A 27,844-nucleotide genomic window follows, 5' to 3' on the forward strand; every position below is an offset into this window, starting at 1 on the left:
AGATTAGCTCAAGAACAGTGCGTAGAGAGCTTCATGGAATGGGTTTCCATGGCCGAGCAGCTGCATCCAAGCCATACATCACCAAGTGCAATGCAAAGCATCGGATGCAGTGGTGTAAAGCACGCCGCCACTGGACTCTAGAGCAGTGGAGATGCGTTCTCTGGAGTGACGAATCATGCTTCTCCATCTGGCAATCTGATGGACGAGTCTGGGTTTGGCAGTTGCCAGGAGAACTGTACTTGTTTGACTGCATTGTGCCAACTGTGAAGTTTGGTGGAGGGGGGATTATGGTGTGGGGTTGTTTTTCAGGAGCTGGGCTTGGCCCCTTAGTTCCAGTGAAAGGAACTCTGAATGCTTCAGCATACCAAGAGATTTTGGACAATTCCATGCTCCCAACTTTGTGGGAACAGTTTGGGGATGGCCCCTTCCTGTTCCAACATGACTGCGCACCAGTGCACAAAGCAAGGTCCATAAAGACATGGATGAGCGAGTTTGGTGTGGAAGAACTTGACTGGCCTGCACAGAGTCCTGACCTCAACCCGATAGAGCACCTTTGGGATGAATTAGAGCAAAGACTGTGAGCCAGGCCTTCTCGTGCAACATCAGTGTCTGACCTCACAAATGTGCTTCTGGAAGAATGGTCAAAAATTCCCATAAACACACTCCTAAACCTTGTGGAAATCCTTCCCAGAAGAGTTGAAGCTGTTATAGCTGCAAAGGGTGGGCCGACGTCATATTAAACCCTATGGATTAAGAATGGGATGTCACTTAAATTCATATGCGTCTAAAGGCAGATGAGCGAATACTTTTGGCAATATAGTGTATAATATATATATTACTGTTTGGATTTTGTTTAGTCACAACATAATTCCCATAGTTCCATTTATGTTATTCCATAGTTTTGATGACTTTACTATTACTCTAAAATGTGAAAAAAAATGATAATAAAGAATGAGTAAGTGTTTCAAAACTTTTGACCAGTAGTGTATATATTTATATACATACATATATACATACATACATACATACATATATCACACACACACACACACACACACACACACACACACACATATATATATATACATACACACATACGTAGTGCAAATTTAAATAAAAATCTGTTATATACAGTGCAAGGGAATTTAATGGCAGAAGAGGTAGGATGTGTTTGATAAATATAAAAAGACTAAACTGTGAATTGCACATAATTATTGCTCAGTGGGGCAGTTTTAACTGTTCATGAGATGGATAGCCTGAGGGAAAAAACTGTTCCTGTGCCTGACGGTTCTGGTGCTCAGAGCACTGAAGCATCGGCCAGAAAGCAACAGTTCAAAAAGGTAGTTGGCAGGGTGAGTGGGGTCCAGAGTGATTTTTCCAGCCTTTTTCCTCACTCTGGAAATTTACAGTTCTTGAAGGGAGGGCAGGGGGCAACCAATAATCCTCTCAGCAGAACTGTCCTTTGTAGTCTTCTGATATCCAGTTTCGTAGCTGAACCAAACCAGACAGTTATAGAAGTGCAGAGGACACACTCAGTGAGGGCTGAGTAGAACTGTATCAGCAGCGCCTGTGGCAGGTTGAACTTCCTCAAATGGCGAAGGAAGTACAACCTCTGATGGGCCTTTTTCACAGTGGAGTCAATGTTGGTCTCCCACTTCAGGTCCCGTGAGATGGTAGTGCCCAGGAACCTGAATGACTGCACTATTGCCACAGTGCTGTTTAGAATGGTGAGGGGGGGTCAGTGTTGGGGTGTTCCTCCTAAACTCCACAATCATCTCCACTGTTTTGAGCGTGTTCAGCTCCAGGTTGTTTTGACTGCACCAGACAGCCAGCTGTTCAAACTCCCTTCTGTATGCAGACTCATCGTCATCTTGGATGAGGCTGATGACAGTGGTGTCATCTGCAAACTTCAGGAGCTTGACAGAGGGGTCCTTGGCGGTGCAGTCATTTGTATACAGGGAGAAGTGTAGTGGGGAGAGCACACATCCCTGGGGGGCACCAGTGCTGATTGTACAGGTGCTGGAAGTGAATTTCCTCTGTCTCACAAGCTGCTGCCTGTCTGTCAGAAAGCTGGTAATACACTGAAAGATAGATGTGGGAACAGAGAGTTGGTGTAATTTAGTCTGGAGAATAGCTGGGATGATGGTGTTGAGAGCCGAACTGAAGTCCACAAAAAGGATCCTTGCATATGTCCCCGGTCTGTCCAGATGTTGCAGGATATGATGCAATCCCATGTTGACTGCATCCTCCACAGACCTGTTTGCTTGATAAGCAAATTGAAGGGGATTTAGAAAGGGTCCAGTGATGTCCTTCAGGTCAGCCAACACCAGTCTCTCAAATGATTTCATGACCACAGACGTTAGGGTGATGGGTCTGTAATCATTAAGTCCTGTGATTTTGGGTTTCTTTGAGACAGGAATGATGATTGAGCATTTGAAGCAGCATGGGACTTCACACTGCTCTAGTGATCTATTGAAGATCAATGTGAAGATGGGGGCCAGCTGGTTAGCACAGGATCTAAGACACGCAGGTGAAACGCCATCTGGGCCCTGTGCTTTCCTTGTCTTTTATTTTCGGAAGACACGGCACACTGCTTCTTCACAGATCTTAAGTGCAGGTTGAGTAGCAGGAGGGGGGAGGAAGGGGGTTACAGGAGGTGTTGGTGTTTGTGTGAAGTGAAGGTCAGTGCGTGTGAGGGGTGTGAGAATGGGCCTTTCAAATCTACAGTAGAACACATTCAAGTCGTCATTCAGTGTTGGGGGAAGGTCTCTTGAAGTTAGTAATGTTACTGATGCAGGGTCGTTAGCTGAACGTGTTTTTCAGCTTCTCAGAATATCTTCTTTTAGCCACACTGATTTCCTTATTCAGTGTGTTCCTGGCCTGATTGTACAAGACTTTATCCTCACCTCTATAAGCATCCTCTTTGGCCTGACGAAGCTGCCTGAGTTCTGCTGTAAACCATGGTTTGTCGTTGTTGAACGTTAAATAAGTCCTAGTAGGAATGCATATATCCTCACAGAAACTGATAAATGTTGTAACGGTATCTGTGTGCTCTTCCAGATTGGTGTCTGCAGCCTCAAAAACACTCCAATCAGTGTTGTCAAAGCAGGCTTGTAGTTCCAGCTCTGCTTCATTGGTCCATCTCTTTACAGTCTTTACTACAGGTTTAGCAGATTTTAGTTTCTGTCTGTAGTTTGGAAGAAGTTGAACCAGACAGTGATCAGAGAGTCCCAAAGCTGCTCTAGGGACAGAGTGATATGCATCCTTTATTGTTGTGTAGCAATGATCCAGTATATTTCTGCCTCTGGTTGGGCATGTAATGTGCTGTTTGTATTTGGACAGTTCACGTGTGAGGTTTTCTTTGTTAAATTCCCAGAGAATAATAATAACTGATTCCAGGTATTGTTGTTCTGTGTCTGTGATTTGATCAGGCAGCTGTTGCAGCGTGGCGCTCACGCATGTGTGTAGCGGGATATAAACACTCACCAGAATAAACGAGGAAAACTCCCGCGGTGAGTAGAAAGGCTTACAGTTAATTATGAGCACTTCCAAATTAGGAAAGCACATCTTCTTTAACGTTGTTACATCTGTACACCAACCTTCATTGATGTAAAAGCCACCTCTCATTTTCGCCGTAGCAAATTCTCCTGTAATAGATGCACCAGTGTGTGGAGTTTTGCTCTCAGGTCAAGAATGTATTGAATTTCATTTTTGCTTTGTGAAGGTCCCTCCTCATATTTTCCTTCATGACGTCTAACACGTCACGGGGCTTACACCAATATAACAATTTGAATGGGGAAAACCACGTGGAGGCTTGTGGGACCTCTCGTATTGCAAATAATAGGGGTTCGAGCCACTTATCCCAATTCCGAGCATCTTCGTGCACGAACTTACGAATCATGTTTTTTAAGGTCTTATTAAATCGTTTGACCAAGCCGTCCGTTTGTGGATGGGACACGCTTGTCAGAATCAATTTAATACCCAATAATTCATACAGCTCATGTAGTGTGCGTGACATGAAAGTAGTGCCCTGATCAGTGAGGATTTATTTTGGAATCCCCACTTGGGAGATTATTCTGAAGAGTGCCTCCGCAACTCTACATGCTGAGATGTTGAGCAGAGGCACTGCTTCTGGATATCACGCTGCATAATCCACTAGGACTAACACAAAGCGATGTCCATGTGCCATCTGTTCTAATGGCCAGACGAGGTCCATGCCAATTCGCTCAAAAGGAAACCTAACGGAAGAGGGCGCAGTGGCGCTTTTGGAGTGGCTGGCAGATTCACCAGCTGACGTTCACGGCATGCTGCCCACCACTTGCAAACATCCCCGTGAATGCCCGGCCAATAGAAACAGGCCATGAGATGGCTAAGTGTTTTCCCCTGTCCCAAGTGACCTGCCATCGGATTATAATGAGACGCTCTTTGGTACTAACAACTGGGTTGTATTTTCCTCTGTGCGAGTGTCCTGCGTCACTCTTTACAACCGATCTTTTATAATTGAAAAATATGGATATGTGAGTGCGATGTCTGGCTGACAACATTGACCATCAATCACCATCACTTGGTCAAACGTGTGTTTAAGGGTTTCGTCTTGCGACTGTTCTAGAGGGAAATCCTCTACCAGGAATTCCCTAAGGGCAGGGAAGGATGACATTTCCCCTTCCCCAGCATCAGCCTGATGCAGAGCAGACGTAGATGGTTCAGGCCACGCCTCCCCAGCCAGATCTTCACACATCCCACACCGATTCACTTCCTCACAGGACCCATCTGCACACAGCCCCTTCAATAATAAATGAAAAGCTGACCAATTAGTTCCCAAAATTAGGAGATGGGTGAGGTGCGGTGTAACAGGGAGAGAACAGGGGAGGAGAAAACAGGGGAGGAAAGGGCGTGGCGCAGCGTCGCTGTCTTCCTTGGCCAGCACCCACCGCCGGCAGGCGTCACGGAGCTGCTGTGCAAAGGTAAACGGGCGGCCGACCTCGCTCAGCATCAAGGAGCAGAAACACTGGCGGTGTTCTTCTAGGCTGCGGCCGACCCTTTGCAGGATGGACTTCTTCAACCTTGCGTAGTCCAGTAAGTCGCGACTGGAAGTTGTTGCACCACAATCTGGGCTTCACTGGTCAGCAGCGGCAGAAGATGTACCGCCCATTGTTCCTGAAGCCTTCTCAGGGCTTTGGCCGTGATGACACCATGGGATGACACCATGGCAGCATGGCAGCGTATCCTTCTTCCTCTTTTATCCTGGGTGTCAGCACCAGTGTAAAGGTTCAATGAAATGAGGAAGCAGGAAACAGCGATTCCAACTCAAGTATGTAACTTTTATTTTATAAATTAAACACGTCCACTTCGAGTGTGACGGTAAAGCTTCACAACAGCCGACAGCGGCCAACACACACACACAGCTTGTCAGCTGGGTTCTCTCTCTCCCTCTCTGGGGTTTTGTGCAGCCTTTTATCTCCCCACCTCTCACTGTGAACATAGAAATCACAATTAGCAGCAATTCATCTCAGGTGAAAACCCTTACTTCTTCCTCTCTCCCCAGACGAACGCTCGGCCATGCCCTCGCCCCCACATATCACAAAATGTCTATGTCTCTCTTAAATTTCTTTCTCACAAACACAACATTTTGATTTTCTTTCCTTTGGGAACACAACTCAAGGTGATCAACAGAGAAATTAAAATGTTAATTCAAATCAGCAACTCTTCTTTGAATCGGTCTGATTTTATACACCTAAATTATTGCTGAACTGACTCAAGATCAGTTACAGCTTGCATTTAACACCGATTCACGTTTTCACTGTGGGATCAATATCCCGAAACTGTTTTGAAACAGTATGAAGTAAAATCACGTGACTTGGCCAGTTTGATACGTGCTCCGAAGCATTTGTTCGAAGCAAATGATTCATAAAGGTTTCAAAGCTTTATGAAGCAGTGTTTCGAAAGCGGCCATCACTACTTGCACCATGAGTGGCAAGGGACCAAATTAGGACACAGAAGAGGTGAGGTGTGGTTTAGGTAGTGAGTGAACATTCAATGTAAGCAGGGCTGCAAATGTATTGCTCGCAACCAGCTGTCTTCTCAAAAAAGCAGATAGTTTTGCGAGCAGCAGTTAGTCGGCTTCTTCAGGACATGCACTGCTGAATTATAGAGGCGCAAGTGTCGTTCACTCTGGTGCACATAATTGCACCAAATGAATAAAAATATACAAATATAGCACCCGCGCTGTTCTCCATCATGTGCACTGTGCTTGTTTGTGATGACACAACTTGCACGGAAAAGCACAGGGGTTTGACAGAATCATAAGTGAGTCTGAAACCAGACCAACGCTGCGGGTGGCACCGGGAACAATCACACTTGGATTCGGACCGCAGCAACATACCCAGTTTGAAAACCACCTTAAACAAAAGTTTCAGTTTGCTCTCTATTTAATCTCACGCTGTTTAGGAGAAACAAATATTAAATGTATTTTATGAGTAAATATTAGAAATATTAAAGAGATCATTTGTCATTAATTTGTTATGTTACTTTTATGTGGAAAGCTACACAAGATATCCACAAAATGAATGCAGTAGTACATATGTAGTCCTGTTGTATAGTCCACTTGGGATGCTCTGAGCATGTCTGGGTAATCAGAATATTCCCACCATCACCCATCAGAAGCTGTGCTGAGAGATCAGTGTAATATCACATCAAAGAAGTCATGACAAAAACTCAGCCTCTAACACACCACACTAGAGACTAAAAAATATACTGCATATTCCATGGACAAACCTACAACCCTCATATGTTTGTGATTTATAAATCATTGGATACTGTGATAAATAGTTATCAGGGTATCTAACATTGTACACCTAAAATGCAACTTATGTGTTAAATGCTTGTCTTTTAAATGTCATTTTGGAACTTTTCCTTTAGATTTCCATTCTAAAATGTAGCTGTATCACTCTCGTGGAAAAAAAAACATGTATTTTACATGTGAACCCATGTTAATCACATGTGAGAGCATGTTAAATGCATTGAAAATTAGAGGCTTAAAATGTGCACAAATGAAACTTAGTGTTCCAAAACCACAAACAATTGAATGATGAGAGTGATGCTTGCCTACTGTATGTAAAACTTACCGACATGGTACAAGGGTCTTCTGGGTTGTTATTAGTTGTTTGCCTTCTGCCCCAGGCTTAAACTAAATGATTTGAAGTATATCATTCATGTCTGTTGCACAAACGGTGGGGTACAAGTTACAGTTTGTGCCATTTATTACTTAGGGTTAGGGGTTAATCCCTAACCCTAATTTGAGCAGTACTATTGATGCTTGCCTTTGCAAACACCACTAATATATGTGTTTTCCGTAAAAAAAAAAAGGTCTTCGCAATGTGCCTTTATTCAACATTTCCTTACATCCTATATGAAGAAGAAATTCTGTCAGATAGATGAATTAATGTTCATTCGTTCAGGTGAATCCCCTATAGTACGCTTTGATTAATAGCTTCTCTTTTCCAATTTTCTCTCTCTTGAGCCTTTTCTGAGCCACACATGCACATCGGCCTGATCTATTAATTTTTTAGAGGGGCAGAGTAAGAAAAAGAATAGACAAAAACAGGAATAAAGAGTGAAAGAGTTAAAAAAAGATAGATAGAGAGTGAATGGATGATTCCATTGAGTCAGATCATTTTACCAGATCTTTCGTATCCTCTACAGAGAATGTCTGTCTTGATTGTCTGTCGTTTTCATCTTGGAGTCGATATCTTTTTCCAATTCCCCATTACTCTTTTATTTGGTTACTTTTTGTCTCTCTTCCTGACAGAATTTCCTTTACTTGCCCCTTTCCTCTGCTCAACCTTTCCTAACCCTTTTTTCTTCAGCTTTGTTCAGCTCTTGTGCAGTGACAAGCTGGAATTGCTTTCTTTTTTTTTCTTTTTTTACTTTAATCCTCTCTTTTTTTCTTACTCTTTCTCCTCTGATCATTTGTCCCCAACTTAATCTCCGCCAAAGGCCCAGGTGAAAGTAAACAACAAGTTTCTTATGTTGCTTGCTGATCTCAGATTTTACGACTTGCATTTCACAATTTGTGAGAAATGAGAGTTTAAGCTAGAGTGGCCTACAAAAGTATTTGCATATTTAAGCCTTACTTTAAAGGTGCACTCAGTAAGTTTTTGCTCGTGTCATCTTGGACTTACAGTGATATCTAGTGGTGTAGATGCAGCATCATACAAAATCAATCATTTTCAGTTACAGATGCCATTGTAGAAATTCACTATTCACAATCAGCCATGATTAATTTAATCCAAGAGTGAAAGTGTACAATAACAAGATGGTTGCTGAGATTAAGTGAGTAGTATTCAGCTGGTCATGTGATTCTAAAATGGCAGCCCCCTTGAGGGCGCCCCTCCCCCATGTAGAATAAAATAGCTTTTAAAAGGTTAATGATCTGACTAGAGTCCTCATCTCATGTGAGTGGTCATGATTTTATACATATATTTCAAAATTAGAATACATTTCCTTAGGAGTAAATCTTTTAAAATGTATCTCACACATCAAACCAAGTGGCATTTATTTTAAAGAAAGAAAGCAAAATTTTTCAAATGAGATGTATCACAAAAAGAATGTTGTTCAGTTTAATATGATAAAAAAATAGATCTTGGGATCATTTGGTGAAAAGTATTCAGAAAAATGGCTTAAAAACTGAAGTTAGTGGGACCTGGGTAGCTCAGCGAGTAAAGACGCTGACTACCACCACTGGAGTCATGAGTTCAAATCCAGGGTGTGCTGAGTGACTCCAGCCAGGTCTCCTAAGCAACCAAATTGGCCCGGTTGCTAGAGAGGGTAGAGTCACATGGGGTATCCTCCTCGTGGTCACGATTAGTGGTTCACATCCTCAATGGGGTGCGTGGTAAGTTGTGCGTTGATCACGGAGAGTAGCATGAGCCTCCACATGCAGAGTCTCCGCAGTGTCATGCACAACAAGCCACGTGAAAAGATCACAGATTGACGGTCTCAGAAGCAGAGGCAACTGAGACTTGTCCTCTGCCACCTGTATTGAGGTGAGTATATCTGCGGCACCACGAGGACCTACTAAATAGTGGGAATTGTGTAGATGCCACTTGGTTTAATATTTTGGTATCTAATGTACTGATATTCAATCTTTTTGGAGTAGCTGTATATTTATTGCAATAGTTTGTAGATTTGAGAACAATGATTTTCTACATTGAATCCTCATGGTCTGTTGAGATTGATTTTACTTCCTCATTGTTTGTGGTCCCAGTAATGACAAAACCATGAGAACATTAGCATACTACCACTAGCAACTTGTCTTCCACTACCAACAAATGTCACTATCAACATTTATATACAACCTAATCCCATTGAATGAACATTACTGTAATGACATTTTTGCAAACTTACTTTTATGTGCTGCATTCTACATTTCGTCACAGTTTCCTGGTGAAATTAACATTAGAGGCGCTATAACAACTGTGCGTTTTATTCACTTTCACACAAATCATGACTACAGTGGCTGATTATGACTTAATAAACACTTATTTATCGCACTGTTACTCACTCACTGCTATGTTATGATATCAAAACACTTTTACTCTAACGAATCATTTGAAAAACGACACGTTAATGCTTATATTACAGGCTCACCTACATTTACACATTTATTTCAATGTGATTTGCTTCTGCGGTAACACCTGAGTGTTGGACTTTGGACTCAGAAGTCTGTGGTTCGAGCCCAGCCAAACACGTAAGCTGACACGTGAAACAAAATTGTCCTAGACCACTAATATATAAATAGAACTTGATCACTGACGCAAGGGTAGGGAAGTGTTCCGGTGGCCGTCTTTGTATGCCCAAACTCTCATAGAGCGTCAATGACTGTTTCACCGTCTCTGACTTGCGGATACGACAGTTGCATTTTGCCCTCTAGTGACAATAATGTTTAATGTTTAATTTGCTTGTTATGGATAATATTCATTTTGAGGGAGAAAATATATGCGGATCATGACGTCAGAGCATTCACCTGTGTTCAGCCTATCAGGACAGCACAATAATCACCAAAAGAAGCGGGAAAACTGTCCACAAGTTGTAATATAAGTAGGAAAATGCATTTTGCTTGTTTTCATACTGAAGTGGTCTCTGTAGTCAGTTTAATTAATTGTCCTCCAGTCGAACCCGTATCAGTTTAATTTGAACCAGCTTTGCTTTGCGGGTTTCCCTCATTCTCAGCACCCACTGTGCGCGTGATAGAGGGAGAGAGAGCGTGCACTCTTATTCAAGTGACCGCGAGAACAAGGCACTTTTTGATGAAAACATAAAACAAGTAACTCTGAACAAACACTTCGATATTCACAATAAATACGTCTGAAAATGTTTGTATCTTACCTCAGTTTCAGTGAACTTGTTTACATTCAGCTGATCTGTTCGCTGATGAAGTTTGTTAGAGGTAGATATTGTTTGATATACAGTAGATATACATAACTCACTCGGGCTTTCAAGAAACAGGGAAAATTCATGACTTTAAATAAATAATTACATGTGTAAACAATTACATTTCAGATATAAAATCGGTGATTGAATGACTAATGTTTACTCGCTGAAACTCGCTTATGTCAATAGGGGCACTGGAATGTTTGGGCATAGCAATATGGCGGCGCAGTGGCTTCACTGATATGACGTCATGAGCAATCCAGCTATATTTTATATTAGTGTCCTAGACACAACACAAAATTAATTGGTTGCTTCAGAAAATGTGTATTTCATTTCTCATTTGCTTTTAGGACACTATCGGTTAGGTTTAGGCATTGGCTAAAGGCCAAAGAATACTTCGATTTTGACGCGAACACTCAGCGTCTGCGTACAGTTGAACGTGAGCCTGTAAAACTCTATTTGACAGTGCGTGCATACACAGGTGGTTGGGGCATGCACTCTATGACTGTTGTTGTTTTTACCTTCATGTCCTGTTATTTACCATCGTTTACATCTTCTTCTAGCATTTCTTTGTGAATGCAACAGCTCAGATGTAAATATTGCCACCTTGTGGATCCACTAATTCATGCAAATAATTCCAGGAGCATGCGCATTCTGCGCTTTCAAAGATGCGCGGTTAGAAAAATTGGGCTGCACATGTTCAGTGCTCAAGCACTCTGCTGATGAAGAGATTTGAGGACACTCAGTGTTCGCGTCTGACCGAAGTATACTTTGGGCTTAAGGGTAAGGATGTCTGTTTTGTTCACCATTCATTTGCTTTTAGGACACTATAGGTTAGGCTTAGGTTAGCGTGGTATGCTTTACTCATTAAACCTCCAAGTAACATTCACCTTAAAAGTCTTGTCTGATTACGACACCATTTTTCTCGCTTTTGGGGCCCCCCGCTGGACGTTTAACTGGGAAACTGCAGCGAAACATATATTTCGTTTAGCAAAAATGCTGCCACGGTCATGTAATGCTCATGAGATCATGCTGTTTAAATATGAATAATAGCAACTTGGCCTGTCCTGATGAACTATGACACTAAAATCGTCAGTGAAATCGGAAACAGTAGGTTGACTTTACTTTAGGTAAAATCAGTCTGTGTTTAATTAATTTAAAAACACTGCCCCCATTAGCCAAAGTGGTAAGTGTTGTTGGGTGTGTGGGCGCATACAAGCTTCATTTTCCAGGTGTATTGTCCACAGAGGGGCGCCAAAAGCGAGTGGTGAAGTGAGTTGTTATCAGCTGTACAGGCTGAGAAGAGAAATGCAAATTTTATAAACTTTACCCCCCAACCCAAATCCCAAACCTAAACCACATCAGTGGAGTAAAAATGTAATGTTAGTGGGAAAAATGCAACCTCCAAATCCCGCTTGTCACTGATTATGCAAACACGATTAATTCCAGCCGCGCCACAAAGAAAGGTAAAGTGAGTCAGCATAATGTGGCCGATCCTAGGGTACTGAAACTCTTGGAAACAACATGCTGACTTCTGTGTGATCATGATGGCCAGTACATGGTGGTTAGTCCTTATAAGGGTCAGATAAATTTGCAAATGGTCATGTAAAGTTAAGTTTTTTTGTACAAGAAATTAATGCACAAATAAGGCATGCACTTTATAGAAAGGAGATAAATCCATAACTTACCATAAACATTGTGGGTTGTACAAAAACTATGAACTATGCTTTTACATTTCTTTTTTAATTTTTTTATTTTTGTTTAAAGATACATGTATGTTATCCAGGATAATACAATTTTCAGTTTGCACATTGTAATGGTATCTAAAATTTACATTAAACTAAAAATTACATTTCAGTATCCATACTTGTTTTTCATGTTGTTTATTGCAGTCCAGGACTGCACATTTTTACTTAATCATGAAGTGGCAAAATTCTCATCTGTTCCACTGAGATACTGGAGAGCAAAGAACATGAGATAAAAGAGAGGTAGACTGAGGTACCAAGGGAGAGGAGAGGCTACAGATGTGGTATCTCTCCTCCTAAAGACAGCAGACTCTATTAATCTGTCTCATTACTAATTCAAGAGGGTCTCAGGAACTGAGAGAGAATGATTGGGGGAGAGAACTCTATTTTCAGCCATTCTCTCTGTTTTAGAAAAATTAGAACTTGGTTGAAGCAGGTTACAGTTTAAGAGGAGATTTTATTAGTTTATTTAGTAAATACAGTGAATCACTATTACTGTGCATATATTTAGGATTAGGGATTTGTGCGGCTTGTGGAGGGGAGGTGTACTATTGGTTTTCTAAATGATCGGACATTTGGTTTTCGTCTGGAAGCTGATAAAACAGGTAAAAAATCCCATAGACTTACACTGAATGAAGGACCTGAGCGATATCTAGAGACTAGAGTACCATCAAGGCTTGAAGTGGTGTCTCTTGACTTGGGCCATTAAGTAACCACAACTACCCACAATATCCTAGCAAAACCATAGCAACCATCCAGAACACCCTAGCAACTGCATAGGAACACTACAATAAACACCATATAGCAATGCCCTGGCAACCACCCACAACGTCCTTGCATTGGTGCATAGATTTTTTTTAGCATATGCCTTGAGGTAGAAATCCTGAAACGCAAAGAACTTTATTTTTTACAAGGTTCATGTAAGTTCATGTATTATTTATTTACAATCACACTTTAGATAGTAAACTTGCTAGATGAAAGTTTATCATTGATTATCTTTTCTCCAAGGCTACAGTTTTGTTAAAATGACTGAAATATGGATGATTTTTTTTGTCTCGGGGGCCAATTTGTTAGTAGCAAACTATGCACGGAAGATGGAAAAAAGCCAGTGGGTAAATCCATGTACAGTATGTAACTTTAAGATGTTATATAAATGTCACTGGGGGCTCTGATTTCCACAGACAAAACAAACTTAACATTCAAACTGATGACTCCTTACTGCTATTGTTTACAAATGAGAGATTATATTATGTTTAGAGTTTTATGTATCTGCAAGAGAACGATCCCATAGGGAAAACAAATCACAAACGAGGTCTTTTTAGTATCTCAATTGTTTCTCCAAAACAGCAATGACATTAAATGAGAGCAAATGGAGACTTTTGCTCAAGTCTCATGCTTCTCAAATGTCTGTCATGAATAAAGACTCCAGTAATCTCAGATGTGTCACCTACAACATTTCAAACTGTTCTCAGATCTGCCAAGAAACCAAGGTCATCCATAAAAAGTCATAAACATTTAAAAATTGTGATATCACAAGAAACAGACTGATGTCACAGTGAAATCAGAAACAGTAGGTTGACTTTTCTTTAGCCACAATCAGTCTGTGCTTACCGAAATGTAAGCACTTTGCCCCTAGTGGCCAAAGCAATAACTGTAAGTGGGCATATGGGCACATGTGAGCTCCATTTTCCGGTGAAATGTGCATGGAGGGGCGCCAAAAGCGAGTTGTTTTCAGCTTTACGGGCTGTAATACAGTGAAGTGTAATGCATATTTTATAAACTGTACCCCCTAATCCAAACCCCAATCCTAAACCTAACCATCAGATGAGTAAAAATGCAATCTTATAGGGAAAAATGCAACTTCCAAATTGCACCTGTCACTGATTATGTGAAGTAATTACTTCCTGGATTCAACGCAGAATCAGAACCCGGGATGCAACGCGATTCCGGTCGCACCGCAGGGGAAGGTAAACATGCTGGAGCCGATGCAAAAATGTCTGACAGGAGATGCGTTGTTGTCGGTGAGTCGGCATAATGTTGCCGATCCTAGAGTACTAGAATTCTTGGAAACAACATGCTGACTTCCTGTGATCATGTTACAAGGAAATCTCCCACAAGAGGTCACATTTCATGATTTTCGAAAGGGCTGTGCCTATAGAATCATATATAGATATATCACAATAATTTTTCTCAAAATATTGTATCGATACGTTTGATTTTTATTCAACTATTTGTGTATTCATATCATGTCCAACAGGTCAATAATGAAGAAGCAGGTCATCTAAATAAGCACAAACTCTGCATTTTTTCAGTGAGGTCACAACCGCATCATTGAGGCGTGAGAGAACTTGAAGCTGAACCTGCATGATTCACTCTTCTCTCGCAGACACACTGGGTCTCTTTCACGCATTTGGCACATTTTCAATCGCGATCCAATTATGAAATCATAATGTATTGTAATATATTGTATTGCGATATGTACTGTATCGTAAGGTGTCTGGCGATACCCAGCCCTAATTTCCAAATTGCCAAACCGCACCTTTGTGCAACGCACCACGCAAGCACAATACATGAGCAAACATTAAAAACGAATTGTCAAGCAGCCTCTTTTTAATGCTGCGCTATATGAGAATGAAGTTAAAAAGAAACTCGCTAAATTGATATCCTTGTCCATTGTGAATATTCAGTGCAGCTGTGTACGAAGCACCGCCCACACAGAGGTCACTGCCAAACCAAACAACTTTCTATTGGTCAATGCGGCGTATTCGCCAGCCAAAGTTCATCCAACTTGAACTCCACGCAAAATCCGTGCGATGGTATGTGTGACCACATTTAAACCCTGTTTCTGATCCATGTTGATGCCTCAATGGAACATTCAACTGAGATCTCCATTATAATGGAGCAACCACTGAGCAATGAGAAAATTCCACTCGTGAGGGTCAACAAGATGACATTTCAGTCCTTGATCTTTAGCAATCACCACATCTCATGCTTATTGTTTTTCTTACTCTTCTTTCTGTCTTTATATTTCTATATCCACCCAAACTGTCTCTCTCACTGTCTTTCCTTTGATCTCCTTCCTTCTTTGAGCTTCCAAGTGCTGCGCAGCTGTGATAAAAAATGCACATATTTCTGTCACCCAAACAGACACATCACTTCTAAGAATGTTCAGAATCCAGTTTTAATCAGTTTCATCTTTCTCTCTGTTTCTCTGCAGCTCTTGTGAACAGCAGGTTATGGGTGATCGAGGGTCAGGTGTTTCAGAAAGCCATGCTGAGGAACAGTCTGATCGCAGTCACTCAGTTCCTGCACTTCCTGTGCAGGTTAAAGCCATGATTACTATTTTTACATAGGCGTTTATAAAAATAGACTTTTGTCTACCAGGATAGAGTTATATGTTTTATAAATAAACCTTCATGAACAAATATATGTATTTATTTTCATGTATGCATATTTATGTATCTGGGTCAGTCAGGAAACAATTTGTGCAACAAGAAAATGAACTGTCTTATCATTTTATTTGAAAAGGTTACTGCTGAACATTAAGGAATAATATTTTCCGGGGGGCCTGGGTAGCTCAGCGAGTTAAGACGCTGACTACCACCCCTGGAGTCGTGGATTCAAATCCAGGGTGTGCTGAGGGACTCCAGCCAGGTCTCCTAAAGCAAACAAATTGGCCCAGTTGCTAGGGAGGGTAGAGTCACATGGGGTAACTTCCTTGTGGTCATTATAATGTGGTTCTCACTCTCGGTGGGGCACGTGAGTTGTGCGTGGATGCCGCAGAGAATAGCGGGAAGCCTCCACACACGCTATGTCTCCGCAGTAACATGCTCAACAAGCCACATGTTAAGATGCATGGATTAAAGGTCTCAGACACAGAGGCAACTGAGATTCATCCTCCGCCACCCAGATTGAGGCGACGTCACTATGCCACCATGAGCACTTAGAGCACATTGGGAATTGGGCATTCCAAATTGGGGAGAAAAAAAATTAATAAATAATATTTTCCAACCTCAGACCCAAAGTACCAGAACAGTAACCACCAGAGACTGTGAAGGACCACCACAGAGGAATGCATCATTTAGCATTTGTTCCACATTCAATACAAGTTTAATCAACAGCATTTGTGGCATAATATTGATTACAGCATAAAATAATTTTATTTGCCTAAATAAAATTTATTTAAAACAAAAGTACATTTTTGCTACATTAAGGCACTTACAATGGAAGTGAATAGTGAAGTACATAAACACAATGTTTCAAAAGCACAGCCACAAATCTTCAACATTTATGGGTGTTAGCATGATTTTAGACTGAGGAAATCGCTTACTTAACCATATCTGTGTAAAGTTATATACAATATTACTTTGTTGTCATGACAACGTTATAAGAGCTCTAGCGCTAAGCGCAGTGCTAAACCATAAGTCATAAGCCAATGAGCATGGCCATGAAGTTTTGGTATTTTTGTGCAAGCAAGTGCTAAGTCTAAGTGCAAGTGGGTTTGACGAAATTGCATACGCAACGTGCGAATGGGCTGGGTCAAGTGAAATTTAATTTGGAGGATCTTCTCTGATTATTGCACCATCTGTGTCCTGGTATACAGTTCATTCCTTGTCAAGCACCAGCGATATAAACAGAGACAGCACATTCATAAGAAGTTGGTAGTGTAAATGGACTATATGCAATGAATTAGAGGAATAGAAATATGGACACGCTCCTTTTATATGCTTAGAAAATGTTATTCTCATCAGGATTTGGATGTACACTCCATTACATAATAAAGAATGTAAGTATGTAATTATTTTCATCTACTGACACACAAATCATGGCTAGTATTATTAGAGATTGTATCGGCACGCACTTCACTTCTACCGGTCAGTTTTGAACAATTAAATTCATTTATTGAAGCACAAAAAAAAATTGAACCAAAAATATTTCTATATTCAAATAACATTTCAAACACAACAAAAATATAATCAAAATATAGAAATGGTCAAAAAAAAAAAAAAAAGAATAAACAAACAAACAAAAAACATACAGAACCATGAAAGTTCTCTTTTACATTTAATCCTGTTAAATTTAAAATTAGGTTAAACATTGCAGGGTTGATTGCCAATGCAAAAAATGGCTAATAATGACCTTAACAAACTAATATCATTGCATCACACCACATTATTTACAGTCAGTCTTATTGTGCTTTGTGCCAAGAACAACATTTGTTCTTTACTATCATCATTATGACATGAACTATTGAGCTTGACAAGATATGTGTAGATATAATGGAATACTTATATAATAATGTAAGATAAACTTACCGTTAAATAAGATGTCAGAAATATCAAACCACTGACATTAGTTAACAACATTAGTTAACATGAACTAACAATGAACAATACTTTTACAGCATTTATTATTTTATAATTATTATTAATGTTAATTTCAACATATACTAATCCATTTTTAAAATCAAAAGTTGTATTTGTTAACATTAGTTAATGCACTGTGAACTAACAATGAACAACTGCATTTTTATTAACTAACATAAATGTTGTAAAAATATATTGTTAATTGTTAGTTCATGATACCTAATGCATTAACTAATGTTAACACATGGAACCTTATCGTAAAGTGTTACCGTTGATTTTTATGTGTATCGAGTATGTTGTTAACATACTTGTATCTCCATTCACTCAAAAAAATATTTAGCCTGTTTTTTAAGATGCATTTCAATAATAAAACAAAAGAAATCCATCATTTTGAACTGTGTAATGTTTAACTAAATTAAACTAATAAAACTTAATTTTGATTTGATGGATTTTTGTTATGAAATTGAAATGCATAAATCTTTAAAAAAGAAAAAAAAAGTGCTCTATTAGTTTACTTAAATGCACTAATTTGGTGTGCCATCTCAAGTTCTTATACTAGCCAAAACAGTGACTCTGGGAGCCTTAAATGATAACATAAGATGTTTATGTAGTCCCATGGCTACAGTTTGTTATGTACAAAGCTCACTAAATGTAATGTTCTACAGGCTTCTTTCTACTGACTCTGATTTGTCTGTATCTCTCTTAGTGTTCCACTGCTCTCTACATTACCAGAGAATATTCTCATGAAAGTGTCTGATGCACTGGAAGAGGTGTGTATGACATGAAAAATAGAGTTTTTGACATTTTTGCTGCATACTAAACTATTTGTTGGATGTTAAACACGGGACAAAATTTTTAGCAAAATTCATAAATTGATATTATTTGTTGATATATCTGATGCAAGGGCGTTGCCAGGAAATTACTTTTGGGTGGGTCTCAGTAATAATGGATGGGCCAATTTTTCGGGCAAATATTTTTTTGAATGTCTATTTGTACCCCGGTGAAAATAGCGTCTGCTAAACAGTGCAGTTTTTTGCACCCCAATAATGTGGTGGAACCACAGAAATATACAACAAACTAAACAATATATGTCGCTGCAGTGGCGTGGGGTGTAAAGATGGTGTGTGAATGTGTACTGTTGTCCTAGTGACTGCGGTTCAAATCGGCATTTTGTCCCACTTTTTCCCATCCGATTTCCTGTTTCCACTCTTAATATTTCCTTTAATACTACTTAAAATAATAGATAAAAATTAATATTAATGTTGATTTCACCACAATGATTTGGTCAATGTGAATGTCGAGGAGTACAGAGGAGGGTTTGATCCGGAGGTGGGGTCTGTCAATCGAACTCGTTCCCACGGCTCGGCATCGCTTGTGTGTAGATTGCATCACTTTATTACTAATATTGTAGTAATCATGTGTTTTTTGGCAGAAACTATAGTAATGCAGTTAACCATGATGTTAATACAGTAATTTTGTGGTAATATTGTAACCATGTCTAATTTTGTGGATACTGTAAATTTACAAACAATACCATGGTGAAAGCATGGTTACTGTAGTAAAACCAAGGTTATTTTTTCTAAGGTAAGGTTAAGGTTAGGTGTAATATAGTGTGTCTCTGGGACTCTAAATAAACACAATAAACACACTGCAGTGATGCCCATACTGTATGTTAGTATTTAAATATGGGTGCAAATATTATCTGACACTATGTGCACCAGGGTGCAATTAGTATCTACCATTATTTGCACCACGGTTGGGGTGCAAATAATATCTGCCACTATTTGCACTGGGGTGTAAATAGCATATACCATTATTTGCACCAGGATGCAAATTGCATCTGCCAACAGAGAAGCAGTGCATTCAAACAGTTCTTTTATACTTTTAGAAATCAGAATTCATGCATTTATTTGCTATTTTATAAATATATATTTGAAGTCAAAGAATAATCTCTAATATTTTGGGTGGGCCAGGTCCACCCCGGCCCACCCTTGGCTACGCCACTGATCTGATGTACCTTAATCACATTTTCCATTTGTTAGTATGTTTGCACCAATTGAGTACTCTGAAAAGTATTGAATACTAGATTTTCAGTGTATGTAAAGTTTATGGCTTTTACTTTTTATTGCATATCCACAAACACATTTCTTGTAGTCTCACTACGGTGAAGGTGATTATATAATTCGAAATGGCATTCCGGGAGATACAATCTTCATTGTGAGTCAAGGCCAGGTGAGACAAAGAGAATATACTTCTATCTATCATCTATCTATCTGTCTATCTATCTATCTATCTATCTATCTATCTATCTATCTATCTGTCTATCTGTCTATCTGTCAATCTGTCAATCTGTCAATCTGTCTGTCTGTCTGTCTGTCTGTCTGTCCATCCGTCCGTCCATCTGTCTGTCTGTCCGTCCACACTGTGAACCATATAATAGTATAAGATAGTAGTAAATATCATCCATAACAGTATAAATGTTTTTTATTCACAGGTGACAGTATTAGAGAAACAAGCTGCCTTTGAAGAGAGTGTGTTTGTGTCTGTCCTTACCAGAGGAGACTGTTTTGGGGAGAGAGCTTTAAAAGGGTGAGATATAGCACGCACCAGTAAGGGGCGCCACCCTCTGTCTGTTCCATTGCATGGTGATGTGAGTTTCCTGCTTTTTATCCCTCCTAAATTATGTGAAGGTATGATCAGATTTATGTTTTGTTTAGAAATTTGGATTTAGGCCCTGTAGTAACCAAGCAGAATTCACATCAATGGGAACACACTGGACATTTTAGAATCATGATTTCTGGGCCTGAAATAAGAGCTCAAAGAGTCATGGAGATGTATGGAATTTTTATTGCAAATATAATATTTTCTTATATATATATATATATATATATATATATATATATATATATATATATATATATATATATATATATATAAAACACAATTTTGATTTATTTTAGATTTTGTTTAGTCACAACATAATTCCCATAGTTCCATTTATGTTATTCCATAGTTTTGATGACTTTACTATTATTTTAAAATGTAAAAAAAAAAAAAAAAAAAAATTATAATAAAGAATGAGTAAGTGTTTAAAAACTTTTATGTAGTGTATATATATATATATATATATATATATATATATATATATATATATATATATATACTGTATAGATGTATAATATAATTTTTTTTCTTTCTTTTATTTTTTTTTTTTGCATATATCATATAAGAGCCCTTTTTAATAAGAATTATCTTAGTATTATCAGTGTTCTTATCTCAACAGGTCAGAGAAATGCAAACATGGTAATGTTGAATGCTTTGTGGGTTCACGGGGAGACAATGAAATTCAAGTCAGAAGGTATCATGTAACATTAACATCTCAGGCCTGTTCTTTGCTCTGCAGGGAGGACATGAGGTCGATGAGTGTGGTCGCTGCAAGCGATGTGACATGTCTGGTCATAGACAAAGAGTATGTGTGGTCTGTTTGGGAGAAACATATAAGCATGCTATGGAAACAGAGTAACAATGAGGGAAAGCTCACACTTTAACCAAGTTCCAATATCTTTATCCAGGTTTTTCAAAAAAGTATCTGGAAGCTTGGACGAGGTTAGAAAACATCAGAGCAACAAGCTTAGACCAAAGTGAGTGTACATGCTTCACACACTATGTTCTGTACAATTCTACATAGTGGCATCCAAACGTTTGAGATCACATTTATAATCTGCATTAAACTCTAATTTAAAGGTAGGCATAAACAAAGATTTTGACACAATTAAAAACAAATGTTGTGATGTAAAATAAATAAGGAATATTTAAGATCCTGCACTAAGAAATATTTAAGATTATATTGTCACTAATCAAAGATTCATTTTTGTAACATTGGCCAATCAAACTCCAAAAGGTCAGAATTCCTTGCTTAAGAAATTGGATTAGAGGCATTTTCAAATGGGCTCTCAGACTTTCGGACCAGCTGTATAATTTTACATTATCCACCAAAATACTGTATATGAAGCACCTGAAGTTAGTGAATTGATGAAATGTATTGTAATAAACAGGGCAGAGGAAGACGAGACTGCATTTGGTGAAATGTCTCTTAGCAGTTTTCTGGTGTTGCGTAATCTGGGGGAAGGTCAGTACGGTCACACTCAACTGGTGAGTTGATTCCAACGATATTGCATTAAAACTTCAGTCTGTTATCGCTTTTCGCCTTTGTTGAGTATCGTACAACAAACACAAATGTATACTAAACTAGTTCTATACTGGAAAAAATTATATTGTGGTGAAGTAAATACAGCAGAAAAGATTAAATACTTTCTACACTGAATAAGTTAGTTTATACCGAGCCCCTAAGAGAACAGGGTGGGATATTGGTTTTTTCTGAAATAGTTTTGCGTTCTCTCGCAATACATTTACCATAGTTTTACTACAATAACCATATTTTAACCTTGATATTTGTAGTAAAATCAGTAATAATATAGAAAAATAAAAGCTATGGTAATAAAAATCATAATTTTGTTAATTAATTACATTTGTTAATTAAAATCGTGTAAAACAATTAACAGAATGTTTCAAATTTAGGTGTTTAAAAAATATGAAAGAATGGGTTGATAGGAACGTTGTATTATGTGTACATATGTATGTATATATGTACTGTATGTATATACCACTAACAAAAGCCTTCATCGGCCAAAATCAAAGCACAATGAATCTACGTGTATTTCCTCAGTTAATTCGGGATAACTTCAAGAACTTTAACACTAAAACTTATAGTGCATACAAAATCATTTTGTTTAATCATTGACCCACAACACTTACTTAGTTTACTCATTTGAACCACTAATAGTTCTTAACATAAATAACTAATATTGGCATTATATTCATTCATTTTCTGTTATAGCATAATTTCATGTACAGCTGCTTTGAAACAATGTCTGTTGTGAAAAGTGCTATACAAATAAACTTGACTTGACTGACTTAATATGTTTGAATAAATGTATATGTGTCATGTAGAAATTAAGCAGTTAAAGCAACAGCTAAATTTTGTTAAGTTTGATTCAAATAATTTATTTGTTAGGGTGAAGTTACACTTATAAGTGTTATATAGCCATTTTGCTCTTATTTTATTATTTCTTTATATTTTCTTTGTTTTTTCTTATGAGTTGTGAATAGGACTGTAAATGGACATATTTAAAGAGAGAATATAAAACTAGAGAGGTAAAAAAAGGTAGGCATAATTAGGTTTGGCTTCAGCCTATTCCTTTTTGGACATAAAAAAAAAAAGATGATGTAATAATAAATAAACAAACAAATAAATAAATAAATAAATGAAAATGAAATAATACAGTATACTGTTTTAACACCATGGTTTCTGCCAAAAAACAACAACAAAAACACATGGTTGCTTAACTTACTTTTTATAGTTACTACAATATTACTATATAGTAAAAGCATGGTTAACGCCAAAAAACAAAACATGGTTAGCCTACAGTCATGGTTACTACAATATTACTATAGAGAAATGATGTCCGCCAAAAACTATGGGTACAGTCTACAATGTTACTATAGAAAAACCATAACATTACAACATGTTTTTTTATTACCATACCTTTACTTTTTCTGTATTATTACTATGGTTTTACTATGAATATCATGGTTAAAATATGGTTACTGTAGTAAAACCACAATAAATTTTTTTGGAGGGCACGCTAAACTTATTGTGAGAGAACGCAAAACTATTTCAGAAAATAAATTCCAGCCCTGTCCTTCAAGGGGCTCCATAAGTTTAAGGGTGAACTTGGAAACATTAAGTAAATTCTACATTCAAACTTGTACAAATGAACGCTCTAGCTTGTCAGTAAATATTATTTATGACTGCTTGTTGTCTTTACAATGTGTCATCATGTTTCAGTCCTAAAGTAGAAAAACTTGTCATATTTATTTGCTAATTTGAGTAAATTTCACTGGTAAATAAGATAAGTACATTTTACTTAAATTCTCAAAGCTGGTATTCCCAGCATGCACTGGGCTTGAATAATGAATGAGCTTGCCTGGTTTCACTGTTTATTTAAGTTTTATTAAGTTTATTCACACTTTTTTTATTGTTAATTTTGTTATGTTGGGTGGTTTTATTGTTTTGTGCAGTTAATTTTCTTCTTAAAATGACCTGTTGTTGATAAACAAATTTATTAATTAAAAATGCCATCGTGTTTTATGCACCAAGTGTTGAGGTCTGCATGCGCAGCTCTATATCTTGTTTCTATCATCTGCAAATGCAAGGTGATGGGATGAATGCAAGGCAAATGCAAGCATGCTTTATGTTTTCCTGTTGGAGGCTTCTGTATGTCATGTGGTACATGATTAACATGTGATTGTAGGAAAGTTTAAATTTTACTAAGTTTATTTAAGTACCACGTATATCAAATTTGTCAATAAAAGGTACTGTATTTATTAAAATGTTTAAGTTAAAGGGATAGTTCACCCAAAAATGAAAATTCTCTCATCATTTACTCTCCCTCATGCCATCCTAGATATGTATGACTTTCTTTCTTCTGCAGAACACAAATTAAGATTTGTAGAAGAATAGATTAGCTCTGTAGGTCCATACAATGCAAGTGAATGGGTGCCAAGATGCCAAGAAGTTCCAAAATCCACATAAGGGCAAAATAAAAGTACTCCAGACAACTCTGGTTGTTAAATCCATATATTCTGAAGTGATTTGAGAGGTGTGGGTGAGAAACAGATCAATATTTTGTTTTTTTTACTACAAATTCTCTTCCCTGCTCAGTCAATTTCCACTTTACTTTCACTTTCTCATTCTCATTCTGTTTTGGTGATTCACATCCTTCTTGCATATCATCCCCTAATGGGCAGGGAGGAGAATTTATGACAAAAAATGACTTAAATATTGACCTGTTTCTCACCCACACCTATCATATCATGTCTGAACACATGGAGTTATATGGATTACTTTTATTCAAAATTTTGGCACCCATTCACTTGCATTTTATGGACCAACAGAGCTGAAATATTCTTCTAAATATCTTCATTTGTGTTCTGCAGAAGACTTACACATCTGGGATGGCATGAGGGTGCGTAAAATAATTTACATTTTTGGGTGAACTATCCCTTTAAGTTTACTCACTCACTTTAATCAATATTATAGTTAAGTAGATTTTACTCAATTTTACACTGTTAAGATTTACTTAGAAAAACTGTGTGCAAAAAAACTTGCAAAATAGAAGAAAGTAAATCTTACTATTAATTTTTTACTTTGTACATTTTTCTGCCTGTTTTTGATTTTAAAGATTTTTGTTTATATTTTGATATCAAAATGTCTTCCCTTCTAATTATAATTCAGCCAGACTTTGAATTAGATTATTTTTATTTGTTATAAGGTCCATTTGAAGGGTGACCCCAGTTGCAAGTTTGCATTAAAGACAATAAGAAAGCAGGCGATAAAAAGCCCAGGCCAAAGAGAGAGAATCCTTGCAGAGAAACACATTGTGATGGATCTCCAAAGTCCATTCATAATAAGGTCAGAACCATTTAATGTTATACTGTATAAAGTTCTTGTTTTTAAGATTAAAAAGTTATTGTAGTTTCATATAGGTTCTTGAGATCAGTGTATTAATTAGTTTCTGTGGTTTTTAAAGCACCAATACAGGTAGTTCTCTAAAGAGAAATAAACAGTTCTTGGTGAAACATAAAAAATTTATTCTTTGACATCACGCATACATAACTTTTGATTCTAATTGAAATCTTTATTTTAAGTGGATTTACTCGACTCTTTTTACCATTTTAATTGCAGATAGATTGTGCAGAAATTATACAGATATTTCCCCATCACACGAGCATGACAACTGCCATGAAACTTTAAACTATACTGTTTTTTTTTTTTCAGGTTGCACTGTACTTTTAAAGATGCTAGATGCCTTTACATGTTGATGGAGGCTTGTGAAGGTGGAGATCTGTGGAATTTAGTGAAGGAGAGGTACATGCTGTGATGTAGTGATGTCTGATTTTTGAACAAATCATTCTTTTGAGTGACCTTTTTTAATGATTCGGTGGCAAAGTGTTTTTAATTGACACTATCGATATTACCTAATAAAAAAATTAAATAAAATAAAAAAATGGATAAACTGCAGTTTTTCGCAAAACATGTATTTTAATACAAAATGAGGCATTTGTGGCATATATGGAGTTCTGGTAACACTTTTGAGTGATTGATTGAACCGAATCAATTAATAATTTTTTATACCAGTTCTTGAGATGAACTGATTTGCTAAAAATAAATCTGACTTCCCAGTGCTACAGAGAGTCATCTTGAGAGACTCCAGTTTGTGCTTGCATGTATTTGTGTGATAGTGATTTTATGTTCCAGGGGTTCACTGGAAGAAGATGCTGTTCGTTTCTACACAGCATGTGTGCTAGAAGCTGTTGGTGTTTTACACAGCAAAGGCATTATTCACAGAGACCTCAAACCAGAGAATGTGCTACTGGACCAGCGAGGATATGCTAAACTGGTACTCAGTACAAACACATTTAACCATGTTTGAAATTGAAACAAATGGCTGAACTAACAAATGTCCCGACTGTAAATACTTGAATGTGATGATTCAAGTACAACTGGGCAATTAAAGATTACTGGGTGAATAAGACCTCTTTTTTGCCTTTCCTCCCTCTCGCTCTCTTTCTGTTATAGACAGGGTTTGGTTCTGCTAAGAAGCTTGGTTCTCTATGCAGGGCCTGGTCATTTTGTGGGTCTGATGGTTATCAGGCTCCAGAGGTCATTCTCCATAAAGGTCACGGCTTGTCAGCAGATCTCTGGGCTGTAGGGATATTGGTGTATGAGCTGCTTAATGGCAGGTGAGGTCTTACAAATATAACAACATATATCTTTTTTGTTTTGTTTTGTTTTGCTTTTCTTTGTTTTGGAACCTCAGTCAATTCGTAATATCTTGTAACGGTAATATATATATATATTACTATTTCTTTAAAGGCTGTGATTCAGGCTCTGTTTGCTCAATGTGCCTGCAAAAAGTGTTAGATGGCAGCAAATACAAGGAAAGATACATTTTAGCATTACCCCTTCATCAGCCCACAAGAAATAAACCAGGTTCCATTTATAGTAGCTTAATTGTCTAACATAAGTTTGGGTTATTTTCTATGAAATGTCTATGGACAGCATTTATGGCATGCTGTCAATGCATACAATATTATTGACTCCTCCCTCAGTGTGCATAGACAAATGTGAATAAACCTATAATTGAAGCTTAGTGAAAAGCAGAAAGCAATGTGAATAGATATTTTAAATATAGGGAAAAGGAAAGGAACATAACATAACTATCTTTAAAGTACTGTTTAAATGGAACAAACCTCACCCACTTTAGTCAGTAACCAGAAGTTCCTCCACCTAAAACATTAATTCTAATTTTACAAGTCATTTCTTTCTGTGAGTACTTTAACAAAATCATAATCTTCACATTTCTGGAACCATCCGGCTTCAATTGTAAGTGTATTATTGTAAACATTGTGTTTCTGTTCATTTTTACAAATGACAAATTAACCCAGAATAATCCATGTCAAAAAAATATATCTCACATACAATATATAAGTAGTGTGATACATTGATTGCTATTTGAAAATGTGTTTCCACCTTTCCAGTCCTGTGTTCTCTGGCTCAGAGCAGCTGAAGGTTTACACAGCCGTTTTGAAGGGAATAGATGAGGTAGAGTTCACCAAAACCATCAGTAAGACTGCAGCTCATCTCATCAACAGCCTCTGCAGGTAAAAAATTGTGTTTTCTAACAGGGTGTTTTGTAATTCAGAAATAGGTTGGGGAAGACTTGGTATACAGGAGAAAGGTCTATTGCTCCTGTTCAATGAAAGAAAGTACGAGAGACATTATCATACATCATATATTTATAAATCCATATATATATATATATATATATATACACTGTATATACAGTACATACTATATGTGTCAATGTATGTAGATAAAAATAATTATAAATCCTGAATCTAGTTATAAATCTTAACATACTGTATTTTTTATAAATCCAAATATATTGTAGTTAATATGAATATATATTTATAAAACTGGATATACTGTATTGTTATAAATCTAAAAATAGTTATAAACCTTAATATATTTTTATAAATCCAAATATATTGTTTTTAATGTGAATATATATTTTAAAAACTGAATATATAGTTACAAATCTGAATATACACATTGAAATCCTGAATATATAGTTAGAAATCTGAATATATAAATGTAAATCCCAAATATATAGATAG

The 27,844-nt window shown here is 37.6% G+C and overlaps 1 protein-coding gene across 1 annotated transcript in view; it reads left to right on the top strand.

The window, feature by feature from the left end:
* Positions 1 to 27,844, top strand: part of prkg1l (protein kinase cGMP-dependent 1, like) — a 48,915-nt gene that overhangs the window by 16,000 nt on the left and 5,071 nt on the right. The window contains exons 6-17 of the mRNA XM_051668732.1: positions 15,394 to 15,499; positions 18,249 to 18,312; positions 19,697 to 19,774; positions 20,037 to 20,131; positions 20,946 to 21,011; positions 21,115 to 21,183; positions 21,598 to 21,694; positions 24,937 to 25,076; positions 25,443 to 25,532; positions 25,923 to 26,064; positions 26,244 to 26,407; positions 27,206 to 27,328. Coding sequence (XP_051524692.1) covers positions 15,394 to 15,499; positions 18,249 to 18,312; positions 19,697 to 19,774; positions 20,037 to 20,131; positions 20,946 to 21,011; positions 21,115 to 21,183; positions 21,598 to 21,694; positions 24,937 to 25,076; positions 25,443 to 25,532; positions 25,923 to 26,064; positions 26,244 to 26,407; positions 27,206 to 27,328 — 1,234 coding nt within the window. The remainder of the gene's footprint in view (positions 1 to 15,393; positions 15,500 to 18,248; positions 18,313 to 19,696; positions 19,775 to 20,036; positions 20,132 to 20,945; positions 21,012 to 21,114; positions 21,184 to 21,597; positions 21,695 to 24,936; positions 25,077 to 25,442; positions 25,533 to 25,922; positions 26,065 to 26,243; positions 26,408 to 27,205; positions 27,329 to 27,844) is intronic.

This window comes from Myxocyprinus asiaticus, chromosome 33 (genome assembly GCF_019703515.2).
Source record: "Myxocyprinus asiaticus isolate MX2 ecotype Aquarium Trade chromosome 33, UBuf_Myxa_2, whole genome shotgun sequence".
In the NCBI taxonomy this organism is placed as follows: Eukaryota; Metazoa; Chordata; class Actinopteri; order Cypriniformes; family Catostomidae; genus Myxocyprinus; species Myxocyprinus asiaticus.